The 15,891-nt window shown below is 37.6% G+C and overlaps 1 protein-coding gene across 1 annotated transcript in view; it reads left to right on the top strand.

Moving 5' to 3' along the window:
• LOC130144591 (gamma-aminobutyric acid receptor subunit gamma-3) overlaps positions 1–15,364 on the top strand; it is a 154,543-nt gene extending 139,179 nt beyond the window's left edge. Inside the window, exons 4-7 of the mRNA XM_056328547.1 lie at positions 1,648–1,800; positions 9,496–9,692; positions 10,670–10,699; positions 13,483–15,364. Coding sequence (XP_056184522.1) covers positions 1,648–1,800; positions 9,496–9,692; positions 10,670–10,699; positions 13,483–13,761 — 659 coding nt within the window. The 3' untranslated portion in view covers positions 13,762–15,364. The remainder of the gene's footprint in view (positions 1–1,647; positions 1,801–9,495; positions 9,693–10,669; positions 10,700–13,482) is intronic.
• The last annotated feature ends 527 nt before the right edge of the window (positions 15,365–15,891 follow it).

A 15,891-nucleotide genomic window follows, 5' to 3' on the forward strand; every position in this document is an offset into this window, starting at 1 on the left:
CTTGGGGTCACAAGGTTTTTGCTGGCACAGTACTTGTGAAAATGTACACATTCAGCTAACAGAGGCTTGATGGAAGCTGCCACAGGTCTACCAACCTTTTCCAAATATATCTATCTATCTCAAACTGATGTACTTAACACATATAAACTTTTCCTTTTGACTCATTGTTCTAAGTTTCTCTCCCCAAATCCCAGCCTCAGACTTCTATTTACCTTTGACTTTGTAGCTTATGGTAGTTCACTCATTTTGCAGTGGCCTTCAGAGATTCCTTGGGTGGAAGTTATTCATACTGAATTAATTTCTTTTCTATGTAATATTTAGCTATAGTAAAAATATCCACTATGTTAGATATATTTGTCCATATGCTCTCTGTTACTAGAAGATCAAGCTTTAATTTGTCTCAACTAATGAACCCATTATGCCTCTATTTGGGTGAGCTGTATGTACATTCTTTGGGAGATTCATCTCTGTGCTACCAATTTCTTCAGTCTTCTGATGGTTTGGTGTAACAAGACAGATATAAATACTACATATTGCAAATATCATATTCTAGAAAGTCAAGGTTTGTAACAAGAAGCAATATAATTTATTAAGTCAAGTCTGATGTAGTCAGACAAAACCCCACAAAGGTTCTCAGGCACATAAACTCTTCTTCACATCTGAAATGGAAGCAACATACTTCAGGTGACATACAGAACCTGGTCTCAGCACAGTTTCATTCCTATTAATCACTGTGTCTGAGAGAACAGGATAGTTAACATCCATGAAGCTGAGGGAGCTGTTAGTAAGGACAGGGGTGATGAGGTCAGTAGCCTTTACTGAGTAGACAAAGAGGGGCAGATTATTGTCCCCTGTGAAGTCACAAGGGTTTGCAGAAGAGATACTGTGATGAAAATCATACAATGTGAGGTAAACTAGCTGCCTTACTGAGCTCTTGATTTTATGATTTTTACTATCCAGCAGAATAATAAAGTTTATATCCAGACTCACCTTCTGAAGGCTTACAGATACCAGAAGTGACCACAATGGCTTTGAAATGGAGGAATGCTGATAAAAAGACTTTTGATTTTTAATGATGAATCCTTTAAAAGCATGCAGTCTGACCTCTCTCAACAGCATTAAAGCTCTAGTGTCTATAAATGACTTCCTATGTAAAAGCATACTCATGTGCATGCTACACTTGCCATAAAGACCCCTACTGCCTGATCTCAAAAGAAGATAACAGAAGTCACTCAAACCTGAAATTAGGGCAGGGAAGACACAGTCTGCTGAAGGAGAGATTTTTTGTGGCTTGGTTACAGAATCTGGTAAATGATAGTAGCTTTATGTTTGTGGCCATGGAGCCATCCAGAAATATCAAGCCTGAAAATTCAAGATGCCTTTCAAAAAGTTACTCATCCAAAATGATTGGTGACAGCTTCTGCCTGTCCAAATAGATCACCATTTCCACAGCGACCTAAAACTAAAGGAATGGAAAAGTTCATTTAAATTCTATTTCATGCGAGCATTTACTGCACAGATGCTCTTGAAACAGTAAGTAATATTTCATATGCAGTGATTTTATGAACTTTAAAAAAATAGCAGATCAGTGAACAACTGTCTGTATCTCACCATAATGTCAATGTATTTTTTGTGCTATTATTGCAGGTGATTATGTAGTCATGACTATATACTTCGACTTAAGTAGAAGAATGGGATACTTTACTATTCAAACATACATTCCCTGTATATTAACAGTTGTTCTTTCCTGGGTATCCTTTTGGATTAAGAAAGATGCCACTCCAGCAAGAACAGCACTAGGTAAGTTGTTAATAATTCTGTTTTCTGCTTTTTCTGTAGTTTACTATCATTTGAAAATGTCAGCTTCCTTTGTAAGAGACCGCTAGCTATATGATTTGGATTATTGCTACCACATCCTGCAGCCCCAGATCATCACTGAAGCCTCTGGTTTTCTGCCTTTAACAGGGTAATTAGAAGTAAGCTACCCTGACCCTTTGGAATGACACTGCCACCTATTTTGCATAATATTCTAGAATTAATGTCTGCCTTCTTGTTCTCACCATGATATTTTAGTGACATTTTTAAAGAACAAATTAATTGCACTGGTGGCTTCCTTCCCTTCTGAAACTCTCCCCCAGAGTGTATTATGTCTTATATGTACAGAAAACTATGGGATATAATATTAACTCATGCCAAGTATTTTAGCTTGCATGCTTGAAATTAAGCTCCACACTGGGTGTAGAGCTATTTTTCATATATTGTGGAGGTTTATGCTGGTATTGATTTTCCAGCAATTCATTAATGTTAGGACCAGCATGTGCATTTTGGCATCATGCTTTAGGATACACTTAGAAATGTTGACTGTCCATTCTTATGCCTATTGGAAAACCAGCATCAAGACCTTAGGGCTATATAATACCCAGTTATAGGCGTACATCAGAACTGAAGGAATAAAAAACATTTTAGTCCAGATTGTTGCCAGGACTGCCAATACAAACTGATTCAGAAATCTACCAGTCTAGGAAAAACGGGATGCTATGTCAAAGTTTACATGTCCATTTTCAAGCACAGAGGTTACAGTTTCCATCTATTCATTGCTTACTCCTGCTGGAGTTCATTACCATCTCCAGTTAACCAGCTCGGACTCTCTAAATCGTTTCAGTTAAAAAGAACAAAATATTAAAAACTGACTTGCCTGACTTTTTGGACTGAAATCAGACAGGTAGCATTGCAGGAGCAACTGAGACCCCAGATTTGAGAGGGTGATACTGCTGCTGGAGGGCAAGGACCATGAACAGGCTGCAGCTCCCCGGTGGACACATGAAGGCAGCCTGCAGCAGGCATGGTATTCTCGAGTGCTGCCTTCATTCAACCACAGTATAGGAGAGGTCTTTTGTACAAATCATGTCTGTTTCCCCCTTCCCTAAACAGCTGATCAAGAGTTATCAGTACTCTTCATCCTTTTTCATCCAAGTAACTAATGGTTTACCAGAAACAGTGGTTACTTATATGTGAAACCATTTCTGTTCTCTGCCTTTCAAACACCATGTAGAGGTGCTCTACTTGAACTCAGGATGAAGACAGCTTGTTTGACAGCACAGCCTTTGTACAGTTGTTCAGAATGACTTGTCCTGTTTCAGTCTGTCTCTCTCCTGCATCAATAAATCTGAGCATCCACCAATTTTGAGGGTGCTATGGTTTCTAGGATAAATCCCTTGAAGGCCCTGAATGATTAAAAGAAAACTGAAGTGCTGAAGAGACTTTGGAATCCACTCTGAATGGGATTTTAGCTGCTAAGACTCTTTAACTTGTTCAGATACCTGATCCCATTTTCTAAGCCCCTCATTCATGAAAAAAACCATGCAGACATCTATTCAGGGTGCACTAGGCCCAGGTTAGAAACATTCTTCCTTCCGAAACTTCTAATGCTTCAATAGCTTAGTAACTTTCAGCTGAATGATAGAATAAATAAATTACCAAAATTATCCTCTAAGTGTAACTCCCTCACTAGCCACAGCTTTACTTAAGCTGACTATATGCCAGCCATTCATGCTACCAGTCTTCAGGCATCTTCCTAGGAGGAGGTTGTATCAGCTTTAATTTTCAGTGAGTGACAAGGGGCATCCTTCCAAACCAAGAGCTGCTCAGTGACATGGAGCTATGGAACAGGATCGGTAGAAAGAAAAGTCTCAGGGAACCTGTAATAAGACAACTACAAGCAGCCAACACTGGTTCACACTTTACAGATAATTCTGTATTAAACCTCATTTTGTGTGAGGTCAGCACAAGATCATAACCTGCTGGATTTGCTCCAGGAGTTTGTAAAAAAAAGTGCAGCACTTTTGACCATTATAAGTCATGTGGCATCATGTGGGTCCAGTTTTCTGAGGCTATTTTCTGAGAAAGGAATATTCAGCCCTCACTCCCTTCATCTGAGTGCCAAAGTGCCTTTACACTGTGGCTCTCCAGCAATGATGACCCTAAGACTTCTCAAGACATTCTGTGACCCTCTCCACCTCCAGGTCAGCACAAAGACTATACAAAAGTGAAGCCAGAGCAGCAGTACAACTGCATGTTCCTGGCTGTGTAGACTTGCCTCTGACGGACAGAAAACTGAGCAATAGGCCTTTAGTATACTTCTCTGCTGAACTCTTTTATTCTTAAATTGGGTGACTCAGTGGAGATAAAGATTTACTATCCTTCATCTTCTTAAATAGACATCTGAAGCCCCATAAGTGTGCAGAGACTCACACAGCATCCATCTGGGTTATCCTTCTTAATGCATAACAGAAAAGGGAGCAAAGACATCTAGCAGTTTGCATTACTGATTTTGCGTAAGCAGTGTTCATACCCTGTCCCTGAGGGTGGTTCCCCACACCACACAGCTCCATCTTCCAATTAATTAGACATGGAAGTAGGTTACAGCACTAGTCACAACAGTGTGACTCTCCCTGCCTCACCCCCTCAGCCAGCAAGAAATTCAGACAAAAAAATATATTCATATACTGAGGTCATGAATTTGAAGTAAGAACATAAAACTGAGATGAGATGTTCCAAGGCTATATTCAATGGCTATCATGACTAACTCCTAAAACTCTGATGAATAATTCAATTACTGGGCTAAAATATAACTTTTTCTATAAACAAAATGAAACAACAATAAAATAATATATACATGGGTCACCTCTTTTTGTGCACAGAGTCCTGTTGCTCCCAAATCAGCAATGGCCTGTTGACTTTTGGGATGCAGTAAGCAGATGTTCCTAGTTTTCTGTAGGTCTGCTCATATAAGGCAACATATAAATCTGTCTGAGCAACAGCACATATCCACATTTGGATAGTGGCACATGGTAAAATCGTGAGTAATACAGCCAAAGGCAAACCACTGAAATTGTCCTGCTAATTAGTTGAAATGTATTGTAGACTCAGTGCACCAAACCTACTCTGAGTATAGCTGCATTAATGTAAAAAGCTAGCATCAGGGAAATATTTCACCCACAGAAATTAATGAGTAATTTCCTAAGCTATTGGCAACTCTTCATAGTTATGTGAAGGACAGGTTTTTCTCCTCTCTGATTACTAAAGTAATAAGCTATTTCTGTCCTGGAAAAAATAAATGCAGTCGGGGTATTTGGCTGTGAGGGAAAAAATATTGGACCGTAAGTCCAGAGGCATCGAAGTGCTCTTTAAAAACTTGGCATCACAGTCCCTTTTTCACATGCACTTTGAGTGGCTGAGGCCCAGAGTGGCAAAGTGACTCACTCCAGGCCACCTGAAAAGTCAGTGGAAAACTGGAAATGGAATTTGAGTGTTAAATGGGAACTGTGTTTTGTGATCCTGGGTTATTCTGCCCTCCATGGAAAAAGAAAAAAAAATGGCACTCTGCTGTTTCTGCTTGTCCAGTAATCTTATCATCTAATCCCAGTGTTCATAGTCAAGAGCAGCCAGCAAGTGTCTGAAGAAAATTTACGATCTGGAAAAGAATAGGTTGTTTTCCTTGAAGATTAAGGGAATTAAGTTACACTGAAGCTTTCATCCCAGTTTCCCCCTACTTTTACAAAATGAGTGTAACATGTACAGTTACTACATATGCAGTTACTACAGAGCAACTTCGAACTGTAGTTTAGAAAAATACAGTGGGTGTCAAGGTCAGCAGTGTGTTGATGTACAAAGAAGATACAGGTGATGTTTAGCAAAAAATGAAGGTTGCTTTCCTTGTCATTCTATCTTAACCCTCATTCACTAGAAAACCAAGTGAGTGCTCTAAACGGATCAGAAAGGTAGAGAAATTAAGTTTATAAACAAGTGATAGCATGGGTAAAAGCAGTAGATCTTTCCTGCAGTGTCCCACCAACATACTTTTAGGAAAATAAGAAAAAATGAGCCTTGCTGATCAAAGAGCTTCTAACACTGAACCTCCTGCTATGTCACTTTGCATATGATTGTCCAGGAAGGAGCTTTCAAACAGTAGTAATTTTAAATAACTGTTTAGGTCAATGATCTAAGGGTTAAAGTGTACTTATGCATTATTTACCCCCACATAATTTCTTTCCCCAACAGTCTTTTTTAATTTATCAAATAGCATCTTTGGTATGAAATTTGCTCAGAGAATATAAATGTCACAAAACAGTATTTACACACAAACTTGTAAGCTCCCACTTACACTTGTCTACCTGAACATTCTGAAGTCAGGTTACTTCAAAGCTGTCCTTGGCTGATATTAAAATTCTGTTGAAATAGGTAGTTCATGAACACCGCGAATTCCAATAACAGATGCAAAGCTCACTTTGCCATACAAGCCTCCCCAAAGTGAGAGGCTTAACAATTTCATCTGGCAAGGCTTATTGCATTTGAAACCACTCCATAAACTGAAATATTCTTAGTATGAGAGATAAAATGAGCTATAGAATCTAGATATTGTCTTTGGAAATAACTGGTGCTTCCTTTTATTCATATGTGCATATCTATAGTCCAACTTGTAAATTTATAGGAATACAAAACCATATCACGTGCTGCAGCTTCTTTCTCTTTGCTCTCTGCCTGTATCCCCATAAGACTAATTTTAATATTTTAAAATTTGTGCCAATGTGTTAGATGTAAAATTGATACACTGGATAGAATTTTTATTATTTTAAAAAATCATTGTTTATGGTGTGAGCTGGAATCCAAGTTCAAGCCTCAGTTTAAATGAAGAATGATGCTTTTCTATTGGATTCTATGTCATAAAAATATTTTGTATAAAAAATAGAAGTAAAATTATGTTTGTTTTATCTTTGAATGTTTCTGCCTGTGTGCTCAGCAATTTTGTCTCATGCCCTCACCATAATTTGAGATGTGACATATAATACAGAAACTATGATGGCTTTGATAATGCTAAACTTTCCCTTCCCTTAGGTTTTATATTCTGGTAGCAAAATGTGATTTGCTGTCAAACAGACTGAGGATGAACACTATTAATATCTTAAAATCAAAATAAATCTGACACCATTGCTGTGTCTATAAATTTGGTAGAACCTACTTTGTTTCAATCTGCTAAAATTAATCCAGAGCCACCCAAAACTCCCAGATCCTGTATCAATGAGGCATTTACAACATGATTTATTGGGCTGGTTTTGCTTAGTTATCACTTAGAGCTTCTAGGTGTTCACAGTCTCAAGGCATTCTGGCAGGCATTTCATATTCAGGCTTAAGGCATGGATATAGGACTCAAGCTGAGTTGAGGAAAGCATAGAGGTTAACGGTAATTTTTCCTTCACTTCTCTGCCTTCCTGTCCATAGTCACTTTGGAAGTTGGTCATCATTACAGAGACTTGCACAATATTCTTGTCACAAATAATACAAAGTTATACCTCCATTTCAGTAAAAAGAGGGAAAATATTGCATTGTCAATACAGCATTCAGTAGAAAAATGGCAGACCTTTGCAAAAAAAAAAAAAAAAAAAAAAACGGGTTTGAGCATTATAAACTTTTTACTTTTTATTATTTTTTTTTAGCCTTTTAATAAAAAGACCATCCTAGAGTAATCTGATATCCTATTACAGGATAAGCAGGAAATAAAAACTTTTCCTTGACTCCAGGTAAAAAGGACACTGCACATTGTGCTGGAAGAACACTATAGATTTAGAGTAATCTCTAAATGAAGGTAGTAAAATACCCAAGAGCAGGTGCATGTCCATGTGGCTCTGAAAAGGCCAGATTTCGGTTAGAAATCTAAATGTGGGTTAGAAAGTATTAAAGAACTTCATTTCATATTGTAGAGTATGTCATAGTCTGGATGCAGTTCTTCTGAAGTTAGTGACTCCCAAGGCCTGAGTCAGGGTCATACAGAAAGACTCATTAACCTATAGTGAGCCAGGGCCAAAGCAAACCTAGTGAGTCAACACCTTTTGCAGTTCAACATCTTTGTAGGCTTTGTCTCTGGAACTTTTCCTAAGCATCAGCCAGCTACAGAACTGATGCTGAGGGGTCTGGAGGGATTGCTGGATCATGGCAGCCACATGTGCTTATACTGGGAGGTGGCACAGATGACAGGAAACAGAAAGCTATCTTCACAATAGATTTTAGATATCCAAGATACACATAAAGTCCGCATTTCCCACTTCCTATCAGCACCGCTTTCATCTTGGTTATTGGGTTGTGAGGTTTTCAGCAACTTTTGCTTATTTGTTTGTTTGTTTGTTTGTTTCTGGGTAGTGGATATTTAAGGAATACAATTAGTGATTATTCACTGTAGAAGGTTGAGCCCCAGGCAATAATCTGCCTTTTGGTTCTTCCAGGGACTGTTGGAATGGGGAGGGTTATTCTTGTGAATCACTGTAGTTTCTATCAAATGCTACAAATCAAAGGTGGGCACTCCTTCATAAACGGAAAGTAGTCCAAAGTAATCCACAGATACTTCTTTCTCTCCAGAGTGTTGTTTGTGGGAAGTAATTTTACTATAAGGCATAGTTTCAGTCATCCCTTGCAATTTCAAACACTATGTACCATTGCAAAATATCACTTTAACTATAAAAAGAAAGATTACCTTATGGTTATGTTGTTTTTAGAGCAGATTCTGTCTTGAGACTTATTTGAGTGAAAGCTTTATTTTTCTTACTAAGCCATTGAGGAGTTTTATTTTGTTCGGTAAGAAGGCATGTAGTTCATAATGAATGATTAAAAGCATCAGCCCAAAGTGGGAATGAAAACTTCTGTTCCTCAGGAATGAAGACAAATTATATGAATTACCAGCAGCCAAATAACTGACACCCCATAGATTTCATTCTAGGACAAGTTTTATTGTTTCAGGATATTTCACACTAAGTAGTTCCCATTATATTCATTATTCCCATATCTAATGTCTAAGATGTTATGCTTTGTATGAATTAAAAAGGCTATTTCCATTAAGGTTACATCTGAAGTTTGTATGAGAGTCTGTTTTCCCTTACTGAGAAGGAAAATAGCAGTGAAGGAATCCCAATGGTGTGAAAACACATTTTTAAAACTCATAGTCAGAGCTTCGCAGCAAAATTTCTTGGCCCCCGCCATTTTTTTATTTTCTTTTTTGAGCACAAGATTTTTCATGAGAGAAGTACTGTTATGAAAAAGACCATGTTTCCTTCATTGTTTTCTAAGTTTCTTATTTTTTATTTTTCTGGGTTTAGTATCTTTTCTGCTTTATGCTTTTTTCAAAAATTTCTTCATTCTCTCCTTGTCCTGCACCCCCACCTCCAACCTAACTGGCATCAGAAAAAGGAATAGATGAGGAAAAGCATACTGAGATGCGTGGGAATGTCACTTTTGCAAAGATGAATATAAACAGCTGAGGAAATCTTTGTTTGCAAAATACCACTGCCTCTACTGATGTTGTTTTTCATTATTTTTATACTACCAAATGAAAATAATTAATTATTTGGGTACATTTTGGATTTCTGTTTTGTATGTTTGTTTCCAAAGATTCTTCTGTGACATGGAGAGATGATGTTGCATACAATTAAATCAAGTTTCTCTTTGCAGGCATCACCACAGTATTGACCATGACAACTTTGAGTACCATTGCGAGAAAGTCATTACCCCGTGTATCCTATGTCACCGCGATGGATTTGTTTGTGACTGTATGCTTTCTATTTGTCTTTGCTGCTCTGATGGAGTATGCAACTCTCAACTACTACTCAAGTTGCAGGAAACCAAACTGTAGTAAGAAGAAAAAGTCGGTAAGATAAGAGCATTTAAATTTCTTTTCTAATATGTGCATGGCTCAGAGAACAGAGAATCATTCAATGACAGCCTGTAATCCCATGGTGCTCTGCTCCTCTGAGCTCTTCCCAGTTTGCAGTGTGGTCTGCCTTGAAAGCTGATGGAAAATAGTTACTCACAGTAACAGTAGAAGCAGTTATGTGCCTGTGGAGTGAGATCTGTTCCTAACAGAAGCAGCCTGCTGACTGTGAGACAGCAACCCTGCCTACGCGTCTTTTGTCCTCCAATTACTGCGCTGGTAGTCACAAAGGGCTCCCAGTGGAACAGACTGAATAGCTTGTTATACAAATATATGCACATCAATGTATATTCAAATGCATCTGTTATTTCATGGCTTAACAGGTCTAGAAATATTTATGAACTTTATAAATAGGATTTCAATGTCTCCACTGGGAACCAGCACTTGTTTTTAGCCCTGTGCACAACAGAGCTTGTTCCTAAGTACAAAACCGGAGGTGGTCACTTAAGGAAAAGTTTTATAGATGGCTGCATGATACAATCAAAATGAACTTGCTAATGATGAAACTAAAATTGCTATCCTATAGAAAAATTGAATGAAAATGTCAGGAGTATCTTTGTGAGTAGGATGCATTTCCATACACGTGAATGAAGACGAGGAAAAGCATGCAACATTGATAAGATTTAAATTAACACAAGAACAAATGCTCACTTAGCTATTGTTTGCTAAATAAATAAATGTAATGGGTTGAATAAAGATTTAAAGTGGATGGAAACTAGGTGTGCATTCTGCTGAGGTTTCATGCAGTTTTAAAGTGTAGAGAATATGCTCAACATATACAATACTCAGCTTGAAGTGTTTTGTGGACAAATGCATTGAAAGGCTTTGTTTTAGGAATGCTATTGAACATTAGATGCATATGAAAAAATAAGTATGTTTTCTTCTGAGTAATTCTTTTGTTATCTTTATTTTAAGCTACCAGATGTCAGTTTTGGTCATGTGATGGTAAGTAAGCTTTTTTTTTCAGTGAGAGCAATAGAGGCATGAATATATGGTTGACATTTACTGGCAGTAATTCCCAAGAAAGCTGTAACACTATATTATGCTTTATCCTGACTTCACTATAAAGTTTTGTTTTTTTCTTAAAAGGTCAGTTTGGGTTTGGCTGTGGCAGAGGAACATAGTTGCCTCTTTCTATAAGGATTTATCAGATGATTTGGGAGGGAGAAGGGTCAAGTGTAGAATATTGTCTGTTATTTTTACCTCAGAAATTTTGCATGCCTGCTTTATGTAATACTGCAGTTTCTCATTACATTTTATAGAAAAGTAATAAGCACAGGTTATGTCATAAATTTGTATGAAGTTTTAACTGAGTTTCATAGAAAATAATTTGTTTATGTGTATCTGTAAAATCTTCAGCAAGCTTTCAGGTGGATTTTAAAAAAAATTAGGCAAACAAGTTTAACAGTTAGCTGTATTGTATCTACAAATGGAATAAATTCTCTTCCCAAACCTCTAGATAACTATACGTGTACAGTTGTAATAAAAGTTGAAACTGAGCACAAAATCGTTTATCTAAATGGTATGAAATCTGAAACTGGAATACATACTATAATATAATTATACAGATGGCTAGTTAATCAGCTGATTGGATGGCCTGCTTCCCATCTATCAGATCCAAATAACAACAAGGACAGAACTGAAACACTGCTTTTGCATTTCTTGGTTTGGATGTTGAAGCTGAAATTTATAATTTACAGCTTGCCTTGCCAGACCTCTCAGGTGGTACTGGGCTGGTGACCACTCCAGCCCTCCTCCCAACCCCAGCTCAGCAGGACGCACAGGACACACATGCACCTTCACCTGGTATCTAGTCATTTCAGGATGCCTCCTAGCTGACAGAGATTAAAGCAACCAGATTAATCGCTCTGTATTATCAGGGCATTTGTTTTATCTTCTGTCCTGAGCAGATAGTTGATACAAAAAAAACCAACAGAAAACCCCAGGCTATTGACAGATGAGAAAGTTTCCTTTGCAGAACCAGGGCATTTATTTATCTTCACTTACCAAAACTGTCTGGAGAGATCTAACTTAGCCTTTCCTCTTTTTAACATCAATATTGTAGCCCCAAGTAGGAAATTTTCATAAAGGCCTACAATAAAGGAAATATATGTGACATAGTGCTATAGCAGAATTCCATGCATAATTTAGTCACATCTTTTTTCTCTCCTTAGCACTACAGTCAAAAAATGATTGCTTGTACAATAATATTAGACTTTTTTCCCATGTGACAGCACATTGTAAAGCTCTGAAACCAGCCACCTGAAGCTTTACAAATGCAAGACCATGAGGGTGTAATTTCTGTCATCTAATCTCAGAGATAAAGCCATTCACAAGAAATAAATTTGCAATAATCTTCTTCTAACTGCAATCTGTTTACAGTCCACAGCACAATACACCTGAGAGATTTCAGCCATTTACTTATGATGAGATGAATTGTGTCCTAGAAGTAATTGGCTGGATACCATAGGGCAGCTGTTCAGATGTAGTTATTTATGTTGAAGATGCCAGTATCTAAGCAGAGGGATACCACATCAAGTTATTAGCTCAGGGACCAGCATTTTTAGAGGTGGGTAATATTATCGCGTGCCAAACCAAAGAATTTGTAGAAAGAAAATGAAGTCAACAGAAAAAGGAAAATTTCCACTGAGGGACATCAGTCATATCACTGATCTGTTTCACATCCAGAGTGAAAGTTTTCAGATATGACCCAACACCTTCAAGAGGAAATGTTGAGTACTTTGCACAGTAAGAGTAGAAGCAGGGGCCCAGAGCATCCTCCAGAATGTCAGCAGGCACGACACAGAGGCATACCCAGGATGCTCCTGCAGGCAAAGGCAATGCTCAGCACAATCACAGGGAGCAGAAGGGCCCCCGACATGGAGAAAACTGCGTTGACAGGGCTGCAGTCTGCTTTGTCAGGGTGGTGCAGATAGGCAGCGAAGCTGATGGGACCTTTCCTAGTGATGCCAGCGGAGGAGGTGACATTTGTGAGGATGGAACGGGTGGCTTGATGAGAGAGGACACCATTGTGAGAAAGCATCTTTCAAGAAAAGGAAATGTGTGACAGAAAAGCTGACAAAGTGTAAATAGGGAGTACATTGAAGGAGGAGAGGGCTGTAGGTGCGAGTAGTACTGTGAGGAAGCGTGATATCAAAGTCCTAGTTCTGAGTGTCGTTAGTGTGATAAGCACTAAGGGGACATGCCTAGGGATGGCATTTTGATATCCTGTACTGAAATCATCACTATCTGTTGCTGACCATGTCTGGTGCTATAGATCATAATAAAAAAGTTAAGAGGCAGTGAATGTAGCTATACAAAGTGGAGATTGTTCTGTAATTAAATGGGATAGGGGAACATCTTCCTTATTTTTCAGAATCCACACTTAAATGTAGTAGCTGTAAGTGTTTAAAGCAACTTGAAAACAATATTCTGACAGGCAAGTGAACTCCTAAGTGTGAAAAAATGATTACTAGGAAATATATGCTTGAGTTATCCAAGTAGAAAATACACCGGGAACTATTTAACTTGCTACGCCACAATGTCTCTACGGAAATTCATATTGAAAGGCGTCTTCTGAGGGAAAGGAAGATGCTTCCTAAATCTAGAATTCCGTTAGTATCGACCTCTTATTTTCAGCTCCTGTGATTTTTTCCCATGATTATTAATTGTGATCTGCATCATCCATGGAAGCTTATAAAACTGTTGGCTTCTTTTTCTCTCCTCAGAATTATTCTGTACTTGATATGAGACCACCAACTACAGTCATCACATTGAACAATGCCATGTATTGGCAAGAATTTGAAGATGCGTGTGTCTATGAATGCCTGGATGGGAAAGACTGCCAGAGCTTTTTCTGTTGTTACGAAGAGTGTAAATCAGGCTCGTGGAGGAGAGGACGGATTCACATAGACATCTTAGAACTGGACTCTTACTCTAGGGTCTTTTTTCCTACATCCTTCCTGCTGTTTAACCTGGTCTACTGGGTTGGATACCTCTATCTTTAAATGTTGCCTGTAGTGGTGAAGACTGCTGTGTTTTTACACTGTGGAGGGATGGTGAGAGTGCAGAAAAAGTGAAGGACATGGTCAGTTTCATCGCAAATTATAAAGGCCACATTAACTTTCACCATCACAGAACCTGATGAAGAATTTTAATATGTAATTGCCTGAAAAAGAAAAACATGGAAGAATTCTCTCCTTACTGCTATTCATTTTAAGGAAAAGATTCTTATAAAATTCAGCTGAATTTGTAGTGTGAGCGATGTTTATGAATAATTGTTGTATATTAGAATCTCTACTATTCTCCCTTGGCATAGAAGCTATACACAATTCAGGCAAAGGTTAAATATGTCATTTTTGTTTTTCATTCCCACACTTTCTTAAAATACTGCCATATCCCTAAGGCTCAGAGCAACATATGCTGGCACTGGCAAATAAGTCAAAGCCAACAAAAACACTCATTTGTATTTAAACTTGCTTGAGCTATATCCCATAGGTTTTGGGAAACATCTCATTGGTAACCTCCTTGCTATAGAGAAATCACCAAAAGACAGTAAGAAATGTCTGTGGTGAGATCAAAACATGGACATTACTTTCTGCAAAGGTCTGGGATTAATGGAACTAGCCACTTACCTACACATGTTAGTTTTAACTTAAGGTAAAAAGACAGAGTTATAAGAAAGCTACTATTTTAATATAAATAAAAGACTTGCATATCTCTGAGGCAGCTGTAGGCATAACTTCTACAGTTTTTCAGGCTTTTAAATGTCTTTTTTATGACTGGTTAAACACAGGATGGTCATTGATTTCTAAAGAACTCTACTTGAAGCAGGACAAGATTCCTGCTTGTGTCATTGTAGCAGATCACAGCTGATAGGCCATGAGTAAAAATCACTATATAATAGAACTAGGAATATGTGACTTTCTTCAGATTGCAATTTACTAAAAGTGATCTCATGCATTCTCATTGCTTCTCTCAAATTTATTTTACAAATTCAAAACCCATGTGCGCCAAGGGACATTTTTTGTTCCTTCCATAAAGTTAAATATGGCAGTCCTTACTGATGGCAGTTGTTCCCTGGGTCTGAGCTGAAGACTGAATACTTTACTTGAACAGTGCATTACAGGAACTCAACTGTCACACTTGGATTAAACATGGAGTAGTTGCCACATGTAGAAAAAGTTTTAGTTTTTTTCCTAAACTGCCACTATATTTTACACTAAAAAGCTATTTTGTATTTTGCAAGCTTTTGACCATTAAATTCTTAAACTACCCATTTTTTTCAAAAACTAGTTTTAGTGTTAAACTAGATTACATCTTTTACAGACTATCTCAATAATTGTTACCAAGCAAACAAAACAGATTCAAAACTAAATAGCAATAGTTTTTCACTACCCTTTGGATGACAAATGGTTACAAATTATTGAAGTTAAAACATACCTAAAAACAAAATTCTATTTTTTTTTCTTCATCTGGAGGACCTGATTATTTTTTTATCATCTCAAAAAATGTGTTTCTTTTCCACACAATATTTGATAAAAGCTGAGTAATAGACGTCATTGAAGAGCAGTTCCTTTTCTCCTCAGAAGGAAAATCCTGCAAACAAGCAAAGACTAATGCAATGGTAATTCTAAAGGAACAGAAATGCTGTCATGTTCTTTGAAACATCACTGTCTATCATTGCTGTTGCTCTGTGCTTCCACTGAATTTTTAATTGAAAAAAAATACTAACATAAAAGTTAACTGTAGCTCAAAATACTTTCTTCTGTTGTTCACTTGTCTAAAATATCAGAGTCAGAGCTGGGTTTACATGGGGGAGAGGAGTCACTTCTCTAAGGACTGACAAAATTCAAATTAGAAGCACAGAGAAGAAATATTTTGGGGCAGGACCAAAACCTTATTTTTGGAAAAATCTGTCCAGCCTGAGGTCTTCTAAACCAATTATAACCTTCTGATTTCAAAATACATGTTGAGGTTTTTGCTAACTCTCAGTAGCAAATTACTCTGTAAAATCTATTACTCTGTAAATGTCTATGTCCTGCACTTGGAAGTATGGATTTTATTTAAGGATGAGAGTTATATTTTCAGCAGTGCAAGAAGCTGATTGAATTGAAGTTGAATATCCTGGTCTCTAA

This window comes from Falco biarmicus, chromosome 2, assembly GCF_023638135.1.
Source record: "Falco biarmicus isolate bFalBia1 chromosome 2, bFalBia1.pri, whole genome shotgun sequence".
Lineage (NCBI taxonomy): Eukaryota > Metazoa > Chordata > Aves > Falconiformes > Falconidae > Falco > Falco biarmicus.